The sequence below is a fragment of the Portunus trituberculatus genome, chromosome 43 (genome assembly GCF_017591435.1).
Source record: "Portunus trituberculatus isolate SZX2019 chromosome 43, ASM1759143v1, whole genome shotgun sequence".
Classification (NCBI taxonomy): domain Eukaryota; kingdom Metazoa; phylum Arthropoda; class Malacostraca; order Decapoda; family Portunidae; genus Portunus; species Portunus trituberculatus.
Genome location: NC_059297.1, coordinates 12,734,411 through 12,758,843, shown reverse-complemented (window position 1 = coordinate 12,758,843; position 24,433 = coordinate 12,734,411). Strand labels below are relative to the sequence as shown.

General features: G+C 39.5%; 2 protein-coding genes, 2 long non-coding RNA genes and 1 other non-coding gene across 10 annotated transcripts in view; 3 read left to right on the top strand and 2 right to left on the bottom strand.

The window, feature by feature from the left end:
- The window catches only part of LOC123518420 (D-beta-hydroxybutyrate dehydrogenase, mitochondrial-like), a 49,910-nt gene extending 47,318 nt beyond the window's left edge, over positions 1–2,592 (bottom strand). The window contains exons 1-2 of the mRNA XM_045279238.1: positions 2,466–2,592; positions 1,530–1,695 (exon numbers count right to left, since the gene is read on the bottom strand). Coding sequence (XP_045135173.1) covers positions 1,530–1,694 — 165 coding nt within the window. The 5' untranslated portion in view covers position 1,695; positions 2,466–2,592. The remainder of the gene's footprint in view (positions 1–1,529; positions 1,696–2,465) is intronic.
- LOC123518427 lies at positions 1,637–9,030 on the top strand. Its single transcript, XR_006678791.1, has 2 exons — positions 1,637–1,773; positions 8,791–9,030. It is a non-coding gene; the product is annotated as an uncharacterized LOC123518427 (long non-coding RNA).
- A 2,655-nt stretch (positions 9,031–11,685) lies between these two features.
- LOC123518418 (U2 snRNP-associated SURP motif-containing protein-like) overlaps positions 11,686–24,433 on the bottom strand; it is a 22,248-nt gene continuing 9,500 nt past the window's right edge. For 2 of the 5 annotated variants that reach the window (XM_045279233.1, XM_045279234.1), the window contains exons 9-24: positions 23,103–23,135; positions 20,999–21,058; positions 20,341–20,384; positions 18,335–18,439; positions 17,916–18,031; positions 17,398–17,515; positions 16,949–17,111; positions 15,963–16,042; positions 15,579–15,768; positions 15,101–15,368; positions 14,630–14,748; positions 14,224–14,353; positions 13,440–13,581; positions 12,616–12,769; positions 12,200–12,303; positions 11,686–11,924 (exon numbers count right to left, since the gene is read on the bottom strand). In XM_045279233.1, the coding sequence (XP_045135168.1) occupies positions 11,801–11,924; positions 12,200–12,303; positions 12,616–12,769; positions 13,440–13,581; positions 14,224–14,353; positions 14,630–14,748; positions 15,101–15,368; positions 15,579–15,768; positions 15,963–16,042; positions 16,949–17,111; positions 17,398–17,515; positions 17,916–18,031; positions 18,335–18,439; positions 20,341–20,384; positions 20,999–21,058; positions 23,103–23,135 (1,950 nt within the window). In that variant the 3' untranslated portion in view covers positions 11,686–11,800. The remainder of the gene's footprint in view (positions 11,925–12,199; positions 12,304–12,615; positions 12,770–13,439; positions 13,582–14,223; positions 14,354–14,629; positions 14,749–15,100; positions 15,369–15,578; positions 15,769–15,962; positions 16,043–16,948; positions 17,112–17,397; positions 17,516–17,915; positions 18,032–18,334; positions 18,440–20,340; positions 20,385–20,998; positions 21,059–23,102; positions 23,136–24,433) is intronic. The other 3 variants (XM_045279236.1, XM_045279237.1, XM_045279235.1) reach the window with 2 other exon arrangements.
- On the top strand, positions 11,848–14,412 carry LOC123518425. Of its 2 annotated transcripts, XR_006678789.1 has the most exons (3): positions 11,848–11,987; positions 12,577–12,844; positions 13,394–14,412. It is a non-coding gene; the product is annotated as an uncharacterized LOC123518425 (long non-coding RNA). The 2 variants fall into 2 exon arrangements; XR_006678788.1 differs by having other exon boundaries at positions 12,577–14,412.
- On the top strand, positions 16,606–16,679 carry Trnav-cac. Its single transcript has one exon. It is a non-coding gene; the product is annotated as a tRNA-Val (tRNA).

The following is a 24,433-nucleotide window of genomic DNA, read 5'->3' as shown; positions in this document are numbered from 1 at the left end:
ACAGGACTCACCCGCAGATCAAATAAAAGGAGTGAAACGAGAAAAAATTTGACAAAGGAGAGAAAACGTGTCTCGCGCAGCTACGGCCGAAGATAAACAACTCGGAAACATAAATCGAAAGGTGGAGGGAAAAAAAATGAGAGAAAGGTTGTGTGTGTTGGTCGTGAGAGAGAGAGAGAGAGAGAGAGAGAGAGAGAGAGAGAGAGAGAGAGAGAGAGAGAGAGAGAGAGAGAGAGAGAGTCTGTGTATGTGTGTTATCATGATCCCACACAATATAGGGAATTACGTAAAGATAGACTAATAAAGAAAGAAATTGTAACACACGATTCATGCTCTCTCTCTCTCTCTCTCTCTCTCTCTCTCTCTCTCTCTCTCTCTCTCTCTCTCTCTCACACACACACACACACACACACACACACACTGATCTAGCCGGTGTTCTGTTTTGTTCTGCATGGCTGCTACGCGTCGCTGGCAAAGTCACATCCACCCCGCAAAAAATCTACGTGTCAGCGATTATTAAGCTGGACAGGAAACTCATAAACTGTTCATGGGAATCAAGGAGGAAAGAGGTTATATGTATCATGAGATTACATTCGGAAAGGTTGTAGTAGTGACTGAACGTGACAGGGAAACTCCAGTACACCCGACAGGAATGGAAGTTTAAGTGATCAGGTTTGAGGACTGTAAAATGTTTGATATGGTTTAAAGAACGTAAGAGCATAAGAATAGCTGCAGGATGCCATCAGGTGAACACGCGGCAACCTTACTTTAATCTCTTGAGTACCATGACGCGTTTCCATATTCACTCTGCTTACTATTTGTTGATTTTATACAGCTTCAGAAACTTATGTGTGGGGATTGATATAGTGAAAACTAAGACTATTAATTAATCTTCTGACCTCCATAGACCCTTCTTAGTGTCAAAAGAATAGTCTAATCGTACACAAAATTTAATCTCAAAGTAAAAATGTGTCCCTGTACTGAAGGTGTTAAAGCATACTAACCTATAGTATATCAAGTTATTAGCCAAAAACTTGTCGAGTCTTTCAAATCTTCCAGTCAATTCGCCACTAATGACCTGATTATTGAGCCTACTTCATTATTCTAATATTTTCGAGAACCTATTGCTTCCTACTTATTTTCTAAACCTAACTACTATATCAGGCTTTTTCATGTTAGAAGGGCACTGGCTTAGGGATAAAAAGATTCTTAAATAGTTTACTGATATGCTATCCCTTAAAAAAAAATGGCTTAAAAAGCATTATCTTAAACTAAAGAAATATCCTAAACCTTGACCTTTTTATTTCGTTTCCTTTCTTGATCTCTAAACATTATATAGACTGGACACTGGAACATTCTTGAACTCTCTTCTTTCTTTCCTCTCCGTGCTTTTAGAGATCTTGTATTGTGACTTTAGTGTTGTAAACTGACATTGCAATGAAATCTAACTATACCAAACTTAAACCTATTATTTCGTGTTCTAACCTTGATTTTCTTCGTATCACAGAGAGTTCCGTGTCTGAGCTCACCTGAGGAAACGCAGAGATGATGTATAGAGCAGCCAGGGCGCCCCACAGGATAAAGAACGAGGACCAGCAGCAGGTGGAGATCACAGCATGGGCAGCGCCGGTGAGCACGGCACTCACAAGCCCGCATAGCACCACAGCGTCCGTCTTGTCCCACGTCCAAAGCATCCTGAAACACACCTTGATATGATCCCAGGACGCACAACCATCCACCTAGTCCTCCCGTCACTACTACTCGGCAGTCAAGGTGAGCAAGGTGCTGTCTTCAAGGTCATACAGTGTGGCCCCACCTACCAGTGTAACGTACAATATTCTAAGGGTTTTATTTCTCGTCATTCATACTACAGTCGTTGTTTCAGGGATGTCAGCTTGTGTTATCGTACTGTGGCAGCCTTCCCGTCAACACTGCCTGAATCCGTGCAAAGGGTATGCTTTAGGAATACTTACTACTTAAAGTAATACATACAGACAGTAATGGAGGAGGAGGAGGAAAAAGTAAAGCAGGAGGAGGACGAAGGCGACAAAGACGAAAAAGAGAAAAACTAAGACAGTTCATATGTGTGCAGTCTCTTTTCATTTAATTGCAACCAAGGAATACACAAAACAAAAGTAACAAGTGCCGAAAAAAAACAGAAGAAAGAAAATTAATACAGAATACCAGAAACAGAAAAATAAAACGATGACTTAATCACTTTGACTTCAAAATACCCAACAGAACGTTGCAAGAAAGACAGAAACAAGAATACGAAGAAAAAAAAGAAGTATGAAGTAATTAGAGAGAGAGAGAGAGAGAGAGAGAGACAGACAGACAGACAGACAGACAGACAGACAGACAGACAGACAGACAGCACGCACACACACACACACACACACACACACACACACACACACACACACACACACACTCCACTGAGCCCTATGACAGGAAAGCACCGTTACCTTATAGAGTGCAATCAGTCTGTTATCCGCGCACACACGCCCACCAGCAGCCTCAGTGCGGGTGTGACTCGTCTTACTAACTGAGAGACATTCCCAAGTCCCCCTGAGCACTACCTTAGAACTAATTACGTAACAAAAAAGAATCTGTTTGTCTTTATTTTCACAGATGCTACAGGTAACACAGATAGCAGAGATACAGTAAGGTTGGTGAAGTAGCAACGCTTGTTCTTTTCTCATGCTAGTTATCTTGTAGTGTCTGATAAGAAGAAATAGCAAAGATTCATTCAGAATTGCCCGCTGACTTGCGTTGATTTTTTTAATGTTATGGGTAGATTCACAAAAGGCAAACAAAAGATAATAATAAACAGTTCATAATGCTGTTTGCAAAAGGCAAAAAACGAGCAAATCAAAGAGAAAGGTCATTTAGCATAACAACTGGTGTTGAACTTTTTAATGTAATAGCAAGATTAACGAAAGGCAATAAAAAAGCAATAATGAAAAAAAATGTTCATAATATTGTTCACAAAAGCAGAAACGAATATCAGAGAGGAAGGCCAACTTACGTTGTGCCTTCGCTGATGAAGTGCTTAGCTTCCTTATGTTTGGCTTTTATTGTATGTGTTAATAAGAACAAGAGCAAGACAGCAGAATCATCAGTAACAACAACAATATCAACAACAACAACAACTACTACTCCTACTACTACTACTACTACTACTACTACTACTACTACTACTACTACTACTACTACTACTACTACTATAAAGAATAAAATGGAGAAGAAAAGAAAGCAGTGGAGAAGTAAGAAGAGGTAGAGGTGGAGGAGGAGATGGAAGTACTGATTCTGAATGGAAATAGGTAGACTTGACAAGAGGAGACCAAGGAAGGCGAGGAACTGAAGCAATGCAGAGCAGACGATCAGACCACATGTGAGTTGAGAGATAAGAGCGAACATGTGGCTAGGGGCTGTGAGGCGAGCAGAGGAGATGACAGGGGATAAGGACACACACACACACACACACACACACACTGGTCCTTATTCCGAAACACTTCTTCGCTCCACATTCTCTACTTTCATAAGGTTCTCGTTTAGATGAAGTTTTTACAAGTGGGGGGTTTCAAGTCTATTTTATGGCTCTAGTAAAAGATTAACACGATTTCTACATCATGAATGGAAGAAGCACTCATGAGATCCCAGCCGATTATCTCTGCTGTCTTTGATAATAGTCGTGGTGAGAGAGTAAAGAGTTTTTGAATGCGAATCATAGCAGTCACATGGAACAAGCAAGTGTTGGGTGTTCTTGGCTGCAGCCACAACTCCTATGCTGAGAGGAAGGTGTATAGATCAAGTCAACTAGCATTCCTCCCTATCGTTCCTCACACTCACACTCCCTCATCCCTCCAGTAACTCTGTGTTCTCTCGCTACCAGTAAGTTCCGTTCGTCTTCCCAATCCGTCAATTGGTATAACTTTTCTTCGATGCTTCTTTTATTATCATTATCGTGTGTGTGTGTGTGTGTGTGTGTGTGTGTACTCTTATCATTTGGCCATTATAGCTCATTTTAGTCACAACTTGCCTTAACACCTCAACAGATTTCTTTTACTGGTTCATTGATTATTAAAGTAAATGGTCGGACAATAAGGACTGAGACCAATGTATCGTCCCATACAAATAAAATCGAATATCATAGACACATTCACCAAATTAGATGTTTCGATACTTTTTTTTTTTTTTCATTCGCGTTCGAACCTGAGCTATGGAACTTGGAACTTGGAACCCGAGCCAGCCAACCAGGCACGTCCAGCTTAGTTGATCGGCGGCTCTTATCAAGTGGCTATGCGTACCGCTCCGCTCTCCCAGTGTACCCCGCCAGCAGGATATTGTAGTGCCCAGCATTTGTCCAGCCTTGCATTAGCCCTGCTCGTCTGTGCCACCGCCAGGAGCTGATGTACTGTGCCGCCCTTCAGCACTAAGGCAAGGTGTTCATGTTTGTAGTTGCTGCTGTGATTGACTAGGGTGGTTTAGCCGTGTGTGTGTGTACGTGTGTGTGTGTGTGTGTGTGTGTGTGTGTATGTATGTATGTATGTGTATGTGTATGTGTTTTGCACGGTCGCGCTAGCTAGCTAGCTACCTAGATTTTTTTCTCTTTTCATTTCCTCGTTTTCTTTAAAATCCTAGTTTGTCATCTATTACGTTCATTAGTAACTAAGAAAAGTGTTTTTACGTTAACCGAAAGCGCGAGATGATGTGTTAGGCCACTCATCGTTGTTTTGTGTGTTGATGGTCTTATCACTGGTGTTGATGCAACATGCTTTTGTCTTTCACCTGGTAGTGAAGAACTTTCCCATGCTCATTACGTACACACATTTCTCTTCACTTTCATCAGATTCAGGAAATTTCAGATTATTTTTCTTTTCCTCTCTCTCTCTCTCTCTCTCTCTCTCTCTCTCTCTCTCTCTCTCTCTCTCTCTCTCTCTCTCTCTCTCTCTCTCTCTCTCTCTCTCTCTCTGTGTGTGTGTGTGTAGACTTAAATGATTCATTGCTTCTGGTTTTCATTTATTTTATTAGCGGTATTTTATTCTATCTGATCTTTTCCTCTCTTCTTTCTTATTCATGTTCTGCAATGAGAGGAAAACAAAAGGAGGAAAGGATCTTAATTACTTCTTCGTCTTTTCTTGTCTTTCATTTTTTTATGTTTCTGAATGACAGGAAAAGAGAATAACTCTCTCTCTCTCTCTCTCTCTCTCTCTCTCTCTCTCTCTCTCTCTCTCTCTCTCTCTCTCTCTCTCTCTCTCTCTCTCTCTCTCTCTCTCTCTCTCTCTCTCGTTTCAGAAAAGGAGAAAGATCAAACATATTCATCTTTAGCTTTTTTTTCATTTTTCTTTTCAGAATAAGATGAAAAGGAAGTGATTTAGGAGCTTTTCAATATTTTTTTCTTAGATTTATTAATAGATAAGTCTGTGTTTATTAATACTCGTTTGTTGGAGGTCACACCATTACACCACCCTCACTCATTACGCAAAGGTTCTGTGAGACTTGAGTATGTGAACCGAACAGACGGTTCCGTTAGCCGACGCTCTCTCTCTCTCTCTCTCTCTCTCTCTCTCTCTCTCTCTCTCTCTCATGAAGTTACAAAACCATTATCTTAACAGTATATGCCACGGCACCGCTGCCACCACAAATTACACACACACACACACACATATTGGTTAGAGCGCTGGCTTTACAAGCCAGAGGACCGGAGTTCGATTTCCCGGCCGGGTGGAGATATTTGGGTGTGTCTCCTTTCACGTGTAGCCCCTGTTCACCTAGCAGTGAGTAGGTACGGGATGTAAATCGAGGAGTTGTGACCTTGTTGTCCCGGTGTGTGTTGTGTGCCTGGTCTCAGGCATATTCGAAGATCGGAAATAATGAGCTCTGAACTCGTTCCGTAGGGTAACGTCTGGCTGTCTCGTCAGAGACTGCAGCAGATCAAACAGTGAAACACACCAAGGTATCCCTGGCGCCTCGACCCTCCAACCCCCACCAGCCCCATCCAGGCCCGCCCCTTCACTCTGCTTGATGTAAGACTTCAAGAGTATGAGAAACATGATCTAAGTAATGATATCCATTGAAATTTAGTCATACTATTCGTACTTCAAATTCAGAAATTTTAACGATACCAAAATAGAAAACAAAAATCTTTACATGAGGAGGAATCTGTTTTCTTTATTTGGCCGATAAACATATTTTTTTCGTATTCAGAAAATATAACATTATGTAGTCTGGCTGTGTTTTCCTTCTCGACATATGATGTGTTTATGGCGCCATTAGTTTGAATACCGATAGTTCGTTGGACTCCGCTATGTAAACAAAAGACTCAGTAACGTTATTATATTTTGGATAGTAGTTGAAGTACTTATTGTGTCTAAAATTGTAGTGCATTCTAGTCTGGCTGTCTTTTTTCTTCTCGCGATTTTTGAAGTGCGTAAATATTATGTACGTAAATATTGAGCCACAGAAGCATCTCAGCCCTGCCTACCCAACAAGTCAGTTCACCAATGTTTGCCTGCACTCCCCTGTGTTTCCAGATCCAGAGGGTAAACCAAAGCCAGAATCAACCACCAGAATAGATAAATAGCCTATCACTGTGTTAGATAAGGTGATGGTTATGTATATTCCCATTCAGACCACCCGGCTCCCACCATGACCCAGACCAAGACACTACCCCACTAACCCCCATCCCTCCCTATGTTGTCATCAATATTTCCTTCAATTCTCAGTGTTTCTCGGGCATTTTCTGCTGTTTTAACCTAAAATGCATAACATAGTAATAGGAGAAAGAAATGCTGAATGGGAGTGAAGGAATTTAGTAGTAGTACCAGCAACATTATTATTGCTGTGTGTGTTTCACTATTTGATCTGCTGCAGTCTCTGATGAGACAGCCAGACGTTACCCTACGGAACGAGCTCAGAGCTCATTATTTCCGATCTTCGGATAGGCCTGAGACCAGGCACACACCACACACCGGAACAACAAGGTCACAACTCCTCGATTTACATCCCGTACCTACTCACTACTAGGTGAACAAGGGCTGCACATGAAAGGAGACACACCCAAATATCTTCACCCGGCCGGGAAATCGAACCCCGGTCCTCTGGCTTGTGAAGCCAGCGCTCTAACCACTGAGCTGTGTGTGTGTGTGCGTGCGTGTTATATACCCAAGGAAGAGACTATCATCACTGCATGGTGTCTCGCTAAAACTGAGCTGTGCCTTGAGACAGCCTAATTATAGTGAGAGTGGGTGATACTGGCGGACAGCAACTGTCACTGTTAGGCCAGGGGTGTTGTTCAGGCCCCGGACAGACCCCCTTGCTGTGTATGATACACTTAACATTCACACCCTCTGTTAATCTTTACTGTGGGTGGTACTTCTGTTAGGTGCATCTTTATAGTGGCCATTTTTTATGTAAGACAGGAAAGATGGCCATGGACACCAAAAAAAGGCCTTTTTTTTTTTTTTTTTTTTTTTTTTTTATGCCATGTGGGCTTTTCACGGGAATTTATGGGCTAAAGGGAATACTTTGTTGGTCTTACATGGTCTTATGTGGAGTGGATGCTCCCTGCCTTCCCTTCATTGCGTTACTCGCTTCAAGTTGCATGCCAGTTTTTTTCTCTTTAACCTGTGTTGACATAAGTGTCAGTTTGGATTATTATTTGCTTATCAGCTTTTTTTAATTGATTTAAATGTTTTCCATTATATCATGTTGTGAAGATGTCTGGAATTTTGACAGTTAACATATGGCAGCACTAACATAAATGGTAAATAGATAGCCTACATACTTCAATAACTCTTTCCTTCCTTCCTTTCCTTCCACCTCTAATGCTTTCTTACATAATACACTGTACCCCCTAATCATTACAGTTTGCTCTCCTTTCAGTCTCCCATTATGCTATAAACTTGATCCTTCTCTTACTCTCGCACCTTTTTATGAAACCCCAAAGGCTATATCTTTCTTAATCTAGCACTGTATCTTGTGGCACCTCTCCCTCTATTGTCATCAGTATTTTTTCTTATTATGTCACATTTCTAGTTTCTTATCCCCATTATATTGCAACCTTTCTTCCTTCTATCATTTTTTTTATGTGTCCAATGTTTCAAATGTCGTCTTCTTCTTCTTCTTCATCTCCATCTCCTTCATCTTCTTAAGATTATACTGTTAATATGTTGCTAGAGCTATAAAAACAAAAATAAAACTTGTAATTTCAGTTATGCAGCACCTCTTGAATGTAGTGGCAGTGCAGTGTAGAAGTGCTTCAGAATAGTCTTAAGTTATTATTAGTGATTGCTGTCCTATCACTCTGAAAGATGAACTTAGGGTAGCTATAGAGAAAATACCCCTGTGGAATCAGCCTTACATCTTGTCTACTGGTGTCAAATACTGAAAACAAAAGCAAGGAGTGGCATACAACCTACATTAGATTGACTTTTTTATATGAGAAATCCATCAATTATAGCACATCCCATAATTCTTAGCAACAGTTGCATAACACTAATCACAAATCTGAAATAGAGCATGTTAAAAACAGCAGGGACAGTGGTAACTACTAATTGTGTTTGGACTTCAGTGTACATAAATTTATACATCTCATCATGAATTTTGTACATCATTACCTACACTGAGCTTGTATGCACCAGTATTAAGCCATTCAGTAGTATGAATAACTTCCCTGCTCTGTCTTTACCTCTGTTCAGACAGCAAGTTAATACATACACTATGCCATGCAGCGTTCCCATGGACCTTTGTAATCTAATAATGTCTCACATCTTAAAACTCTTTCAGCACCAAACGTTTCAAGTGAAAAATACCTGGAGAGGTGTTAAGTAATGGATGTGTGAAATGCCAGCTATTTCAGAAAAAGGTGAGGGTTTTTAGCAAGTTTTGTAATATGAGTAGCTTATGTTGAGAGAGAGAGAGAGAGAGAGAGAGAGAGAGAGAGAGAGAGAGAGAGAGAGAGAGAGAGAGAGAGAGAGAGAGAGAGAGAGAGAGAGAGAGAGAGAGAGAGAGAGAGAGAGAGAGAGAGAGAGAGAGAGAGAGAGAGAGAGAGAGATGCATTATAACGAGAACTTGCGGAAAAGATTAAATGATCATCCTCAAAATAAGTAATCACAATAATGTAACGCAGGTGTCACTTGTACAAGATGGTGGCAAGTTTGGTCGTGTCTATCGACACAGCAAAATTATTACATAGCTGCTGTCACAATAAAAACAAACTGTGGTGGTGGAGGGAGGGATATGAAGCATATTCTAGCAATTAATGGTTAAATAGAGATCAGCTGTTGAATGTAACGTACTACGAGGCTGAAATCATTACCAGGAGTCTAGGCACTGATCCTTCACAACACAAAGAATATCCAGGAATTGAACCAGTCACTACAAACAAAGCATGTAGTACTGTACCTTGCCATCACTCTCAAACAACTGCAGCTGACTTTGAAGTAGCATGGTTTTCTATTTTAACAAGTGAGCTTATAGGATGTCAAGATGCAAGGCATATGAGGAATATACAATTTATGGGGGAAAAACTGTTTAGTTATGTAATTTCAAAAGATTCTTCAGATACATGATGTGTAATGAGGTGGAGGAGAGGCTCAAGATGAAAATGAAGTACATGCCATACTCTATTCATAAGGAGTGTAGTAGGGTTGTCTAGGGCTAAATAGGGCTAAGTGTGAATGATGTGAGTGCAAATGTGTTATGCTTTGTCTGTGTGCCACTGTCTGCCTGACATAGGGATAGATAATCTAAACCAGGGTTTCTCAACCAGTGATTTACAAACCCTGTAGGGCTTCACAAAAACATTTCCAGGGGTACTTAGATGACTGATCTAATATCTTTTGCAGTACCATTGCATATTGAGTTATTGTCAGTTACTAAATTCACTTCTGTTCAATGGTAGATTACTGTGGGTTTGGGTGTAAATATGGTCCTATAAAAACTCAGGATTTTTAACAAGAAAAGGTTGAGAACCCCTGATCTAAACAGACCAACACATAGTGTTAGTAAGAGAATGCAAAAGTCTTGTTTTGTATAGATACAAGACAACACAAATGAGCTCAAAATGTACATGAGTAAACTGAAGTAGAAGAGGAAGGCCAATTAGGACACAAATAAGATTAATGAGTGAATGTATTGGACATAAAAAAAACTGATGCAAGTTAAACAGCTTTAACTTGTGATGTGTTAAAAATAAGAGTATTTCAGGAACAGTCATGGAAAGATTAAAACAAGAATGAGATATTGAATGTCAGGCAATCTTTGGTTTTACTTTCCCTACATGTAAAAAGACTAAAATCTGTAAAAAAGAAAAGTAATCAAGTAGAAAATACTTTGACAGTGAACACCCTAGGAATTGGGCCAAGAGTGTGGCATGTGTACCAGACACCATGCCATTGGACAAGATAGCTGCACTAATCTAAATGTGGAGTTGACCTTTGTGTCACTACATCGCACTTTATTTCCTTGAGAATGATGTGGGCTTCAAATTGTACTACCGCCGAGATAGAATGGTTACATTGTGAAGAATAGAAAAAGAGTATTATACACCATTAGGTGAAGTAGATGTGGAATGCCTAAAACAATGCATGAAGTGGACATGATAGATGAGAGAATTGTTAAGAGGAGAGTGGAATGCTAAAACAATGCATGAAGTGGACATGATAGATGAGAGAATTGTTAAGAGGAGAGTGGAATGGAGAAGTAGATACTGTAATGAATGACATTAACTGATGAATAAGAAGAAAAAGTCTATGAAACTGATGAGTAGTCAAGGTTTGCACCTTTTTAAGTCCACAGCCAATGAAAAGACTCAAAACTTAAGAACCAAGTGACACATTACAAGTGTCACTGACATAGTCTGTTGCCATCAGGAGCTTCCCTGGTGTAGGATCCCAGTACTTCCAGACTACAAATCAAATGGTTCTTTAGCTCATTTCATGCAGCAGTTTTCTTCTCCTGATTTAAGTCTGAGTGAGCTTTCCTCCAGTCTGGATCCCTCACCCTTTGCAGCAAAGCAACCAAAATAGCATTTTTTTTTTTTTTAACCCACCATACATGCTTATTAAAGGATGCATCCACCAGAATGACTTCTTGGAAAGCAGGGAGTGAAAAGTTTAGAAGGGGGACTTCAGCCCTCATCCTTCCACCAACACAGAGAATGATGACAAATGATAATCCATAAATCCTCTTTTCCCAGGGATACTATCACAAAAATAATGAAGGTTGTAAATGACATCACCATCACCAACCCACTGTTCACCGCACCGCCTGCACAACCGGTGGTGGTGGTCCACGGTTGTAAAGAGAAAATTGATTAATTTCTGCTAACAAAGTTATAAAAATCATACAGTAACCTGTGATGATTTTATTAATGATATATTTTCAGCCATAACAATGATCTCAACAGCTGTGTAAGGCCTACGCATATCTTGACCCATCCTGGAGTTATAACTTTGTTAGTCAGAATTTATACCTAAACTCAAATAAACCTTTGGTTTCTTTTATTATGAACAGTAAAATTGTCAATATGAGGCTGCCAATGCACCTAAACCCATTTGCAAATCATCCATTTCAAGAACTGAAAGCCTTTACTTAATAACACTTGGGCAAATAAAAAACAACTTACCTTTATTATTACTGTAACTTACTTGAGAAAGGAGGCAAAGACAAAATTCAGTGTGATTTAAAGAAGTATGGGTCTTTTACTGGTGGCCAAAACAGTGTGTTAATAGTCATTCACAAGCTTCATGTACATAAGAAATTTTTATACTATACACATCCCCAAATTTGATAACTAATGCCGGCTCTTTTTCTTGTGCTTCCTTGGTGGAGACCGGGAGTGGGAACGGCGCTTTCTTGGTGACCGGGATCTGTGCCGTCTTGAGCTGGGGGACCGGGAGCGACTGCGGTGCCGAGACCTGTGGACAAAACTACACATTGTAGACCAAACCCTGGGAAGAGAAAACCAATCATAAAAACAGGTTGGTAAACCTGCAGTTGATGTCGGAAGGCTTTGGGGAGTCACTGGGGTTTGTGAACCCACTTGTGGGGTACATACCATGGTCTGAGAGAGAGAGAGAGAGAGAATAATATAATATATTTTTAGGCTCATATCACTAGTGCTTAATGATCTTTGTTTGGAAGATGACCCTAGTGATGGTGGAGACAAAATTAAGATTACAGAAAAATTTACTTGTGTGGAGACCTGGAGCGCTTTGTAGACCGCCTTTCCTCTGGCGAAGAGCTGCGACTGCGGTGGCGGTGATGTCTCCGCTCACTGCCCTCCTCTCTCTCAATCTGCAATGGATCATATGATTATGAGCATCTAATAAATCTATGAAAGGCTGTTCCTCCTCCTGCAACTCTAACAACTTCTAACAATGAATGAGAAGGAACACTGCCATTAAAGTTCTCTAATGCTTCACAAAACAGTACATTTTATAGTATACTCTTTTCTTATGCATACATAGTAAGTACATCAAATTTTGGTAATTATTTCTACTATTTATATACACACACATTTTTAGTCAAGTTAGCTATACAAGTAAATATTCGAGAAATGTGTTTCAGTGAGATAAATATGCAAGAGAAAAGTGCCACCAAACCGACCTTTCTCATCATCTTATGGCGGTAGTGTGCTACTTGACGGTGGATGGAGTAACCGGGCTTAAGGGAGCGCAGGCCTTGCTCCAGCTCATCCTGGTACTGCAACACCCGGATCTCCACTTCACGTAGCCTTGCCCGCCGCTCCTCACTCACGTCACTGTAGAGAAAACACAATGTTCAGCACGTGATGCTTCCAGGCCAAACATCACCCTACTTCACCAACTCCACTATTGTAAGTACAGACTCAACAATGTTATCACAACTGAATGTAAAGCTTAAGATCTTTATAAATCACAGGCAAGATATCAACACTCAATTATGTAATGCAAAAGTGTAAAATGAGTTGACATAACTGATGATAAAATACTTCACTGATTATTTTGTAACAAGATCAGTAGTAGCCAAAGGACCTAAATCATTCTTGCAATATGATAAAAAAGAATTATTGCATGAGCCATGTGTAAGATATTAAAGTAACAAATTCAAGTTAACAAAGATTTTTCTAACCAAACAAATTGTTTTTGAAGTTCACGCTTTCTTCATGGTGTTGAAGAGAAAACTGGCATATCATCTACTGAGTTTTTAAGTAAAGTGCATGTGATATGGACCTTCAATATTTCATACAAGATTCTCAAGACTGGAAATTTTTCTTTGTCAAGTGCACAGACTTCCAAAAATAGATTATGAACCTGAGTAACTTTTAATTCATATAAAGATAGACATGTATTGACCATATTACTGATGTTCATTTAGTTAATACAATAGCATTTATAATTTGCAGTCCAGTTAAGTAATGAAGTAGAAGGCTCCAAACATCTCATGTTTACCCTTGAAGTCTGTCAAATCCTCTGGAATCTTCAGAGTATTCGGAACCATTGTCTTGTGATTGTGAGTCTTCCTCGGAGGAGCCTCGTTTCTTGCGCTTGTAGTCATCATATACCAAAGGGATGCCGTCAAGGTCATCCTCATCTGCAGTGAACAAGACAGTGCAATAGATCTGTTCTAACAGAAACTGAAGAACTGTCCTCATTTGCTCTTTGCAGCACAATGAAAATGTACCTTGATCACCTTTTTATATAAATAACCAAGTAACCTCAACCATTGTAAGAATTGTTTCCTGCAATACAAATAAGTATTTCATGTTTATAAGTTTTCATATTTTCCTTAATTCTTTCCTTAATATAAAAAACATTGAAAGACCAAAAGAAAACAAAAGAAAGAGGAAGACTAACAATTACTAAAACTCCTAGAAGTTACTAAACAAAATTAACCAGTAAACAGCTGTACACTTCTCACTCACGCTGTGCATCTCTTGGAAACAAATTCTACTCGTTTCCTCAAGTGCATATCCTGGATTATATATTTTGTAAACAATTTAGTCCCTTACTTCTAATTTTTCATCTTGACTAGTCATGCAAATTCTATCATTAGTCTGTTACTTGTCGTGAGTAGTAAAGACAAGCATGGGAAGGTTACTGAGCAACAAATTAATACTCCTACCAACCTTCTCACTGGTGTAAAGATATGCTTCATTGCATTGCAAATATTATCATGACAAAAGTAAATTATTGGGGATTTAAAAGTTGTGCCTACCTTGACAGAACCACTCACCATGACTGTTGTGACTGGTTTGTGTGTGGGTGCCAGAGTTGTCATACACTGGGGTGCTATCTGAACCATTGGCTCCCTCATCCTCACTCTGGTTGGCCTCCACTACTTCCCACTTAGAGGTGGTGACAGCCTGCAAAACCCAAATGTTATGCTATACTGTTCAGGAAGCACATTGCGATAAGAAAAAGAGAGGAATGAAAGCAATAAAAAAAGAAGGAAAGAGTGAAGCATCCATTCAAATGGGAAAAAGAAAAGAGGATAGGTAGAAAACCTTACTAGTAACAGATATGAAAAATAGTTGAAGAACCAAGCAGAGAGGGAGAAAAAAAATATAATTCTAATATGAAGGGATACAGAAAGTATAAATCAAGTAAAAGGTGTGGGAAACAGCAATGAACAGACTTACCTGTGCCTGCACTCGCTTGGGACTGACGCTCTCCCACTTGGAGGAGACAAAGCCAGGACTGGGGCCATTGTCTGCCACTACCATGTCCTTCATGGGAACACCATCCACATCCTCATCCACTGAAGGACACAGAGTAAACAATTAAAGCAGATACAATACAGGATATGGGATATAAATCAGTAGATAGAGGAATAAATAAAACCACAGAAAAGTTGAAAGGGAGGACACCAGCCACAACAGAAAGACAGTTTATTTAAAGTATGATAGCTGATAAACCATGTCACAGAATGATTCCCTTTAGGACACCACACTCCACCAGTCATTGTTGCAATGATAATGACAAATCAAGACATCCATCCATAATAATTCATAGTAAGCATAGTCTGAAAAGCAAGAGGCAACCTGGGGAAAAGAAGAATGCAATGAATGGTTGGCTTCATTTAATCAAGACAAACAGTTCACTCTACTCACAGGGCGCGCCATCAATGTCATCATCGTCGTCATCGTCATCATAGCCAAGCAGGGCTGAGATGGCGGCACTCTTAATGAGAGGGGTGTTGGCAATGGGGATGCCATCTAGGTCCTCCTCCTTCTCCTCCTCTTCCTTAATGGGAATGCCATCCACATCATCAATGGGGATGCCATCCACATCGTCTGCCTGAAGCTGCCGCACATCTGTACCCACCAAGCCAACCACCTGAGGGCCCATCAGCTCCTCCTCCATCTCCATCTTGGCTTCCTGAGACAAAAACAAGTGATGGTGATGCTCCAGCTAACAGTGGAAGATGGACCTGTGATTCACCATGGAAAGCACTGGGCTCACAAAATTTGCATTATCTATTTTTTTCAAACATTCTTTTTCACTGTGTATTCCATGATGAAGCAGGCATCTTTATAGTATGACACTCTTACCACACACACACACACAAATGAACAGTCATTCACTCACTCGCTTCACCAGGCCCAGGAAGATATTCTGCAGATGGATCAAGAATTCATGGGGGTAGATGGCCCAGTCCTCCCAGGCACGGCAACACTGCATCACCCGCTGCTTCACCTGCTCTGCTCGTAACCGTGACTCCACCAGGTTATAAGCCACATGCACTCCCTCAAAGATCTCTGCCAATTTACTTTGAAACCTGCATGAGACAAATAAGGTAACTTGATGACCAGCACACTTGTACTGAAAGCTGTCTAGGGAGGAAGCAAAGAGAATAACTTAATTTGCCTTGTCCTGTTTACAAAATCTTTCTCACTATATTATATCAGATTGTTTGTCAATTTTGTCTGGTACTGTGATTGTCTTCTAATTGACTACTACAGACAAACTCACCCTTTTCTGTAGAACGATGCATTTGAAACCTTCACACTACAGTTGTGTAGAATGTCAGAAACCAGGTACAATCTTGCAATCTGAAATAAAAAGCCTGTCATAAGTTCTGTATAGTTATGAGAAAGCACTATGTACTGCTGCAGTCTTAATTATAATATAAATAAAATGTTCACGTGGATGTAGTTTTTCATACATGCTATACATGTCTGAACTGTAATAAAGATAATACTTCAATATATGCAATATGCAGTTCAGGATATCATTCTAATACAGGTATGAAGGAAGGTCACTGTGCCCTCAGATGAATCTCTCAGCTGCTCCCTCCTTAGCATTGGATAAAAGTTTAATTCAATAATTCTGCAACTTATCTCAAAACGAATTGTTGCAAAATATGGAATGTGTACATTTTTCTTTTGTGCTCACACCTAACAAACTGGAATCTGGAATCTTTAATTTCCCAACATACATACTAACTTGGCTCTTGTTCTTTACTACAATTATGACAAGTGTTCTTTACATACTTCAAAACTAAATTCTACTCTAACTGCCTGACACTGAATAAAAGAATGAAAAATATTTAAAAACATATGGAATTGATGAAAAGCAACACACACACACACACACACACACACACACACACACACACCCGGTAGCTCAGTGGTTAGAGCGCTGGCTTCACAAGCCAGAGGACCGGGGTTCGATTCCCCGGCCGGGTGAAGATATTTGGGTGTGTCTCTTTTCACGTGTAGCCCTTGTTCACCTAGCAGTGAGTAGGTACGGGATGTAAATCGAGGAGTTGTGACCTTGTTGTCCCGGTGTGTGGTGTCTGCCTGGTCTCAGGCCTATCCGAAGATCGGAAATAATGAGCTCTGAGCTCTTCCATAGGGTAATGTCTGGCTGTCACGTCAGAGACTGCAGCAGATCAAACAGTGAAACACACACACACACACACACACACACACAACTAATCCCTCCGGCAATCTCACCTTCTTGGGGAGAGCTGTCTCAGGGCTGGTGAGTGCCTCTGTTAGACATTGGCAGATTTCCTCAGCTGCATCTGCATGTTCAATACACCACACCATCGCCTCCCCAACCTTGTCCCTCTCAGGTACAAGTCCACGGATGAGTGATTCCAACCGCTTTCTTTGCCTGTGGAGACGTGTGTGTGTATATAAGTTAGATAATCCTTGGAAGCCATAACAAGACAAATCACATATCACAGCCTTTTTGGTTAAGATAATAATGATTTTAAGTGATACCACAAGAATGTTCAAGTGTCACAGACAAGTAATACAAGACTCAAGGTCCCTAAGCAGAAATGACAGAGCCTTGTTTGAATATAGGTTTGTCACACCACACACTAATCAATTTATAACAAGCTACAACAACTTACCAACAGTTAGAATATGATTAATGAAGAGCATTTCATACTCACGCATTAGATAGGGAACCCTTTTTGTTTTTCTCTTCCTCCTCTTCCTCCTTCTTGATGAGCTCTTCGGGCATCCCCTGCAGGAATGGATTAAGTGGTGGCGGCTTCCATATGGACCCATCTGCAGGAAGGTAATCAAGGTAAAGACTAATAGGAACCATACAATATCAATGAAAGAGATAGTGAACTGTACAAATTCATTGATTACAGCAATATGAAGCATAGGATTGTGTGAATACAAATGATGGATGGGGTTGCATTTTTTTTTTTATGTAGAGAAAGAGAAAAACTGGCCAAGGGAAACAAGCCAAAAAATAAATAAATGAAAAAAAAGTCTACTTAGTTACCAGCCCCCTTGCAGGTCTGACAGAGTAAGCACCCCCTCCCCTCCCTCCCCAAAAAAAGGGGGGGACCAAATGTCTAAAAGCCTTCCTCTTAAATGAAGTCAAGTCATAGGAAGTAAAAGGAAATGGCAAATGGCAGAGCAAAAACAAGGCTGCAAATACACTGGCTGCACTCACTTTTGAACATTCTGAAGGGTCTAGTGCTCCACCTGCTGGGAGAGTCCCCCTGGAGCATGGAAAACAACTTCCACCGGTAATACACATGGGCTGGACTCTGGTTCTCAAACAGAAACCTGGAGAAAGACAACTCAACTGTAATGCTTATCTCAGTATCTTCCGCTATATTACTAAGTGAAATTAATTATCCAAGCAAGATCTTTGTTTTTGTTATTTACAGCCACTTTAAAATCTACTTTTTTCAACAAACTCGAACTAAAGAATTACATGATTAAAAACAAATTGGACAGACAAGAATAAAAAAAAAATTAATAAAATATGTAAATGCATTGAGAGAGAGAGAGAGAGAGAGAGAGAGAGAGAGAGAGAGAGAGAGAGAGAGAGAGAGAGAGAGAGAGAGAGAGAGAGAGAGCACTTACCTGAAGTCAGGGTTTGATATCTCCCTGTTCATGATCATGGCCTCAAACATTGGTCCCTCTCTGACGATGAACTCTATGGTGCGGTGGATGAGCTGCAGCAGGGACCTGTCAGACACACAACACATGTATCAACACGTGCAGGCACAGCTGGCAAAGTACAACATAAAAAGATAGTTTGTTGAGAAAGAGGTGGTACCCATAGTGGATCCTTTCACTTTCCTTTTATTAATGTGAAAATTTGAGAATAATTTTGAAAAGACAGATGCATCCAGTATGGGTAGTTATTTTTGGTCAAATGTGTAACACAGAAGTAATTCATATGATGCAATCCTTCTTCAGTAAGCTGAAACAGAAGAGCATCAAGATATGTGTGTACATTTTCATCTCTATCGACATGAAAAGCATGTCTCTAGTTTCAAATCTATCACACTAGATGTAGTAGCAAAGTTACTGTCTATGATGTAACTACTTTGTGATGCTAAAGTACTTTATGATTTCAAAAACTTAAAAAAAGACAAGAAAATGGAATAACAAATGAACAAAAGTGTGGCAAGATACACATATACATCTTTACCAGAACTAAATATGTGGTCTTCTATTTCAACATGCAAAGTAAAATCAATATAGAATACGATGGCAAAATTAAATTACAAAGGTTTACTTAGAGATAAATGTATGGAGATACACTAGGACTGCAGATAATGTTCCCTTCACTCCCACCTATTGGCGTGGTTTAGTCTTTACCACGACCATTTATCATGAGTCACTCACACCCAGTAATGAATCCACAAGAGCCTAACCAAACCTCCTTAATACCCAACCTCATTCACTTAGCAAACTTAAGTTCTCTCTAGACCCGTATCTTTATCTTATTTTTTTTTTTTTTTTTTCGTTCAAAAATTACTTGTAGAAAATGCAACTTTTACCTGTTGGCTGGTATGGAAGAACATGGCATTCTTCAGGGCACAAATAGTGACTGGATATTTAATCTTCCGAGTTCTTATCTTTCACAATAGAAGTAGGAATTGTAGACTGATACTGTCACATTTTATCTAGAATATCCTTCCTCGTACCTATAACCGTTGCTAAGAAGGGCACAGACAAATACTGGCCCTGAGAGAGGAGACCCTCAAGATGTGTCCACAAAGTTCACTACAAGTCACTGCATCAGTTTTCAATGGCCGAGAGTCTTTTATATATATTTTTTAGAGGAGTCCCCACCGAAAGGCCAACTGGGGTAACCTCCCGCCGACCCGGAGAATGAAGCCCTCACCCACAGCGGCCGGTGGCTCGGGTGTGCTGTGGGATAGACTGGTTGGGTGACCCTGACAAACCCCCCATATCAGTGCTTTGGGCACAGCTGCAAAATAAACTTGTAAGCTGCCTAAATGCAGCAATACTGAAGTAAATAAAAAAGTAGGCTGCTTCTGCTGCTGCTGCTGCTGCTGCTGCTGCTGCTTCTGTTGCTGCTGTTGATGGTAACCAACTCTGGTATTCATCCGACCACTGCTCCACAACAACAGCAACACGGGAGAACAGATTGCTGTATGGGATAGACTGTGTGGAAAAACCACGTTAACCTAACTTAGACAATAGATAATGGAAAGCGAGGCCATTCATGGAACTGAGCCATGAACAGCCACAACTTAGCTTCAGGCTCCATGGCAGGGAAGACTCTCATCTAGATCTGCACCTCACCACACACAGCCTCTGTAAATGTGTCTTCCCAGGCACAAAGATAAAGCCCAAGCCCAAATAGTCTAGTTAAATTAACCCTGCCAGCTGCCTGCCAAGAAACCTTACCTTTAGCCAAGGGTGCTTTCCCCTCCCCAAAGGATTAGAGTGACTTGGCATCATGGCATGACTGTAATGTCGTCACTTTTGGGGCTGGTGTGTTATGCTCCCCAGGTAACACGACAACTGGCAGGGTGTATTGGAACAGACTTACCAGTGGGCAGGGAAGCCGGTTGGGTTGGTAAACAAACTAAGACGGGTTCTCTCTTTACCTTTCTGTTGGGATAACCACTTTGACAACAGCCCTTTGTAAAATCTGTAGGAATAGAGCAGCAACAAAGATAACAGATGGATTGATCTCATCATTAAGCAATATTATATTCTTTTGTCCCCCTCTCTCAAATACAAGTTAATTGAAAGCAGATTGTTACTTGAGATAATACTCAAAAGGATCTCAGGGCTGTTAGTAAGACGCTTTAAGTCACTTTATAATCCCAAACAAAATATTTACAATAAAAAATCTTTCAAGAGTATTGAAGCCTCTGATGTAAATGAATGATACTTGTAAGAACTTCTACTCTACTTCCTAAGGACATATAGTACAAAAATAACAACAAAAATTAAGATTTAGGACAGATTCTACAAAGATTTTTATAATTTTCTCAACAGAACCATCAAGATTTAAAAATATAATGAAACAAATCAAATCACCTTAAGAAACTAAAACTCTAGTGTAAAGCAGTAGGAGACAGGGATGCCTAATCAATAATAATAATAAAAAAAAAAAATTAAATGTAATTGCATATATCCACAATTATTGGGAAAAAATATATAAAAAAAATAATTAGAAAAGATCAATGATTTGATAATCCAGTGAAAACTACAAAATTGACCCAAAGCAAGAGGGCATGCAAAGTTGTCCAGAAATACCTTGTCCATCTCCTCCTTCTTCTCTCCCTCCGTTGGAAGCGGTGTGCCCACAGGAGGGATCTGTGGGGGTGAGGGAGACAAACCAACGTAACAGTGGGAACCTCATATAACGCAACTGGAGAATATAAATGTTAACCAGTAAGAGAACTTTGAATAAAATGTATGTAGGTAAGTCAAAGCCTGTCAGTATATGAACTTGTTTTGTACCATTTGTCTTGTGGCACCCAGAAACAAAACCAAGGGTGAAATAAACATAAATCACAAAACAGCATAATAAATAAGAGCCAAAACAAAATGACAAGAAAAAAAACTGATACAAATGAAGAATAAGTACAATAATAACAAGTGCTAAATAAACTACAACAAAAAATAGGAAGACAAACACAAAAAAAACAGAAGTAGCAAATCCAAAAATAACCAAAAACAAATATTCAAACAAAATACACCAACATAAAAAAATAAATAAATAAATAAAAAATACAAGAAAACATGATTCTCAAAGATAGTAAGTCACTCCCAAAACCAAACAATCACTAAACAAACCTACAAAAACAAGAAAAAGAACACTACAGGGCATTAACCCCTTGAGTACCATGATGTGTTTCTATATTCATTCTGCTTACTATTTGGTGATTTTATACAGCTTCAGAAATTTATGTGGGAGGATTAAAATAGAAAAGACTGTGGCTAGTAATCTTCTGACCTCCACAGACCCTTGCTGGTGTCAATAAAATGGTCTAATTGTACATAAATCTCAAGGTAAAAATATGTCCAAGTGTTGAAGGAGTTAAATGAGAAGTCACACTCTCTAAGACTGACAACCCTCTATACACACACACACACACACAAACACACTCCCTGCCTGCTTCTGTATTTCCTATGACTTGACTTCTTTTAAGTGGGCAGTTTCAAGATATTTGTCCCAGACTTTTGGCTAACTTTATTAATCTTTTAGGAAACTGGCAATCAAATGGGTTTTTTTTGCACTTTTTATGTTGCCCTTGGCCAGCTTCCCTTCTTGCTTGCACACGCACTCTCTCTCTCTCTCTCTCTCTCTCTCTCTCTCTCTCTCTCTCTCTCTCTCTCTCTGTATTCACACAAGAATAACTGGAAGGAATGGGAACAAGGAGCAAGAAAAGTAGAAGTGTAGGAGATTTATAAGGGAGGAACTGGATAAAAGAACTGGAGAGAGAGAGAGAGAGAGAGAGAGAGAGAGAGAGAGAGAGAGAGAGAGAGAGAGAGAGAGAGAGAGAGAGAACATGGACCTGAAGCGAAGAGAAAGGAGAATATAAGGTAGCCCAGAGAGAGTAAGCTTCTCCTATCCGTTGTGTGATGAAGATACGAATGGACAGCAATGAGGAATGGTCACAAAGCCTTAAAGGAAACACACTACCTCCTGCCCTTCCTCCTTCAAGTATTCCTTTTCCACAAGCAATGCCAATGACCAAAATAATCAAACTAATGATTTTCTTTTAAACTGGCCCATTCCTAAATATGAAATGTTATATCTAAGCCACCAAAGTAAACAAGGAAGCACTTTTAAGCACTGCAGCTGTTTAGGATCTTTCATTGTGTAGTGTTTCAAATGTTCACGACTCTTTTCCTTTAGCTAGAAAATAAGTTCCTTGAGAAAATGCTCAGGAAGTGTTTTCAAATTTACATTAGGCAAGAAATATGAAGACACACATGTCATATCTCATCATTGGAAGATATCTCAATAAAATATAAACCACTAAGCAAATATAACCCAACAGTTATCCAAAAATGTAAAACAAATTGTGCTAAGTAAAAATGCACACAAATCAATGACTATTATAAAAGTAAATTAAAAATAAATAGGTAAATTACAAACAAATCAACAGCTAGAAGCCAAGGAAGAAGTGAGTGCAGTCATGCAAACAGGCTTAAGTAAAAAGCTGAGTAGGTCAATCAATATCTACATAAATAAACCAACGAGCAAATACTATTGTTGTTGTTTGGTTAAGTATACATATAGTCCAGGTGTTACAAATGTAGAGGTAACCTAGTGCTCCCTCAATAAATGTGTCTATGTCATTTGAATAAGAAAAACAGCAAAAAGGGAAGCTTGTTCCAGTATAATTACCTTCAAATTCTGACTTAAGGAGAGCTTCCAATTCTGAAATTGAGAAAGTATGGGAAATAAAAATGCACTTAACAAAATAGGTGCCAGTGGCCTGGTTTCATGTGGTAACTATTCAAATTTGCACTTTTCATTGCATTATGCAGCTTCTTTCATAATGACATTTCTTGATGCACACGGCTTTCTTCCAAATACAAATTAATTTTGAAAATATAAATTTCTTTTATAATGTGGATCTTCCTTCTTTCATGGAGATCTCTACTTTATATATACATAAATATTTAGTGAAATGTCTCCCAAGACAATAAAAAAAAATGTCTCCAGTACTATAACACTTAATAGAGACAGATGACACTTTCCCTGTCTCGGGAAACCGTATCATCATGTCCTTTGGAGAGCAGTTTGGCAGAGTGAATGCAAGCACAGAATTAGAGAGGGCCCTGCACCACTCACTGTGCTACACACCTCCCTCGGTTTTCTTATTCATGTGTGTGGGATATGGGAGAAGGATGTGTAATGTCACTTTGGCCATTCAACCTGTTTGTGGAAAGAGTTGTAAGAGAAATATAAAGCTGAAATTGATATCATTGGAGTGACAATGTGCACAGTGTCAATCATTAAACAACACCATATTGATGTAAACAATTTTTTTAATGGGATGAAATTTGGATATGAATTAGAATGTTGACAATATGAAAAAGGAAAAATTTAGGTTTTGGGAGAATGAGAACCGAAAGGTTTTTACTGTTGTCACAATCATCTTGTGATGGGACTGAACCAAGAAGTGAATAATTTCTAAAGATGTCAGCTTGATGCTGAGCAACTATGGAGACATGCATGGAGGCAATAAATAATATTTGATAAGAAAGAAGTGATATGATGATATAATAACATAAAAAAATAAGGGTAGCTGCAAGAAACCACCAGGCCAAGATGTGGCAGTCCCTACATAAAGCAAGCTTTTGCATTGCCACTTATCATTCCTATACATACAGTAAATCATAATAACAACATCAACAACAACAAACCATGCAAGCAAAAGTTTGGTGTAGAATGGCAGTCAACCAAACAGGATCCCCAGCAGTGGAACAAAGCAACATATGCAAGGACTGGCACACTTGATAAGGGCAATAATAAGTTGTCAAGTAAAGTGGTACAATTTAAGCCCATTGTGTGTACAATTTAACCCCCTATTGCTAGACACAAGGGCTTTCTTTGTGTTTTCTCATACGACACTGAACAAGGAGCAGTTTTCAAAGTAATTACCTACATCTGCTTATTTCATTGAAACTTCAATCTATAAGCCTTGTTTGCACAATTCTTTTCACATACTA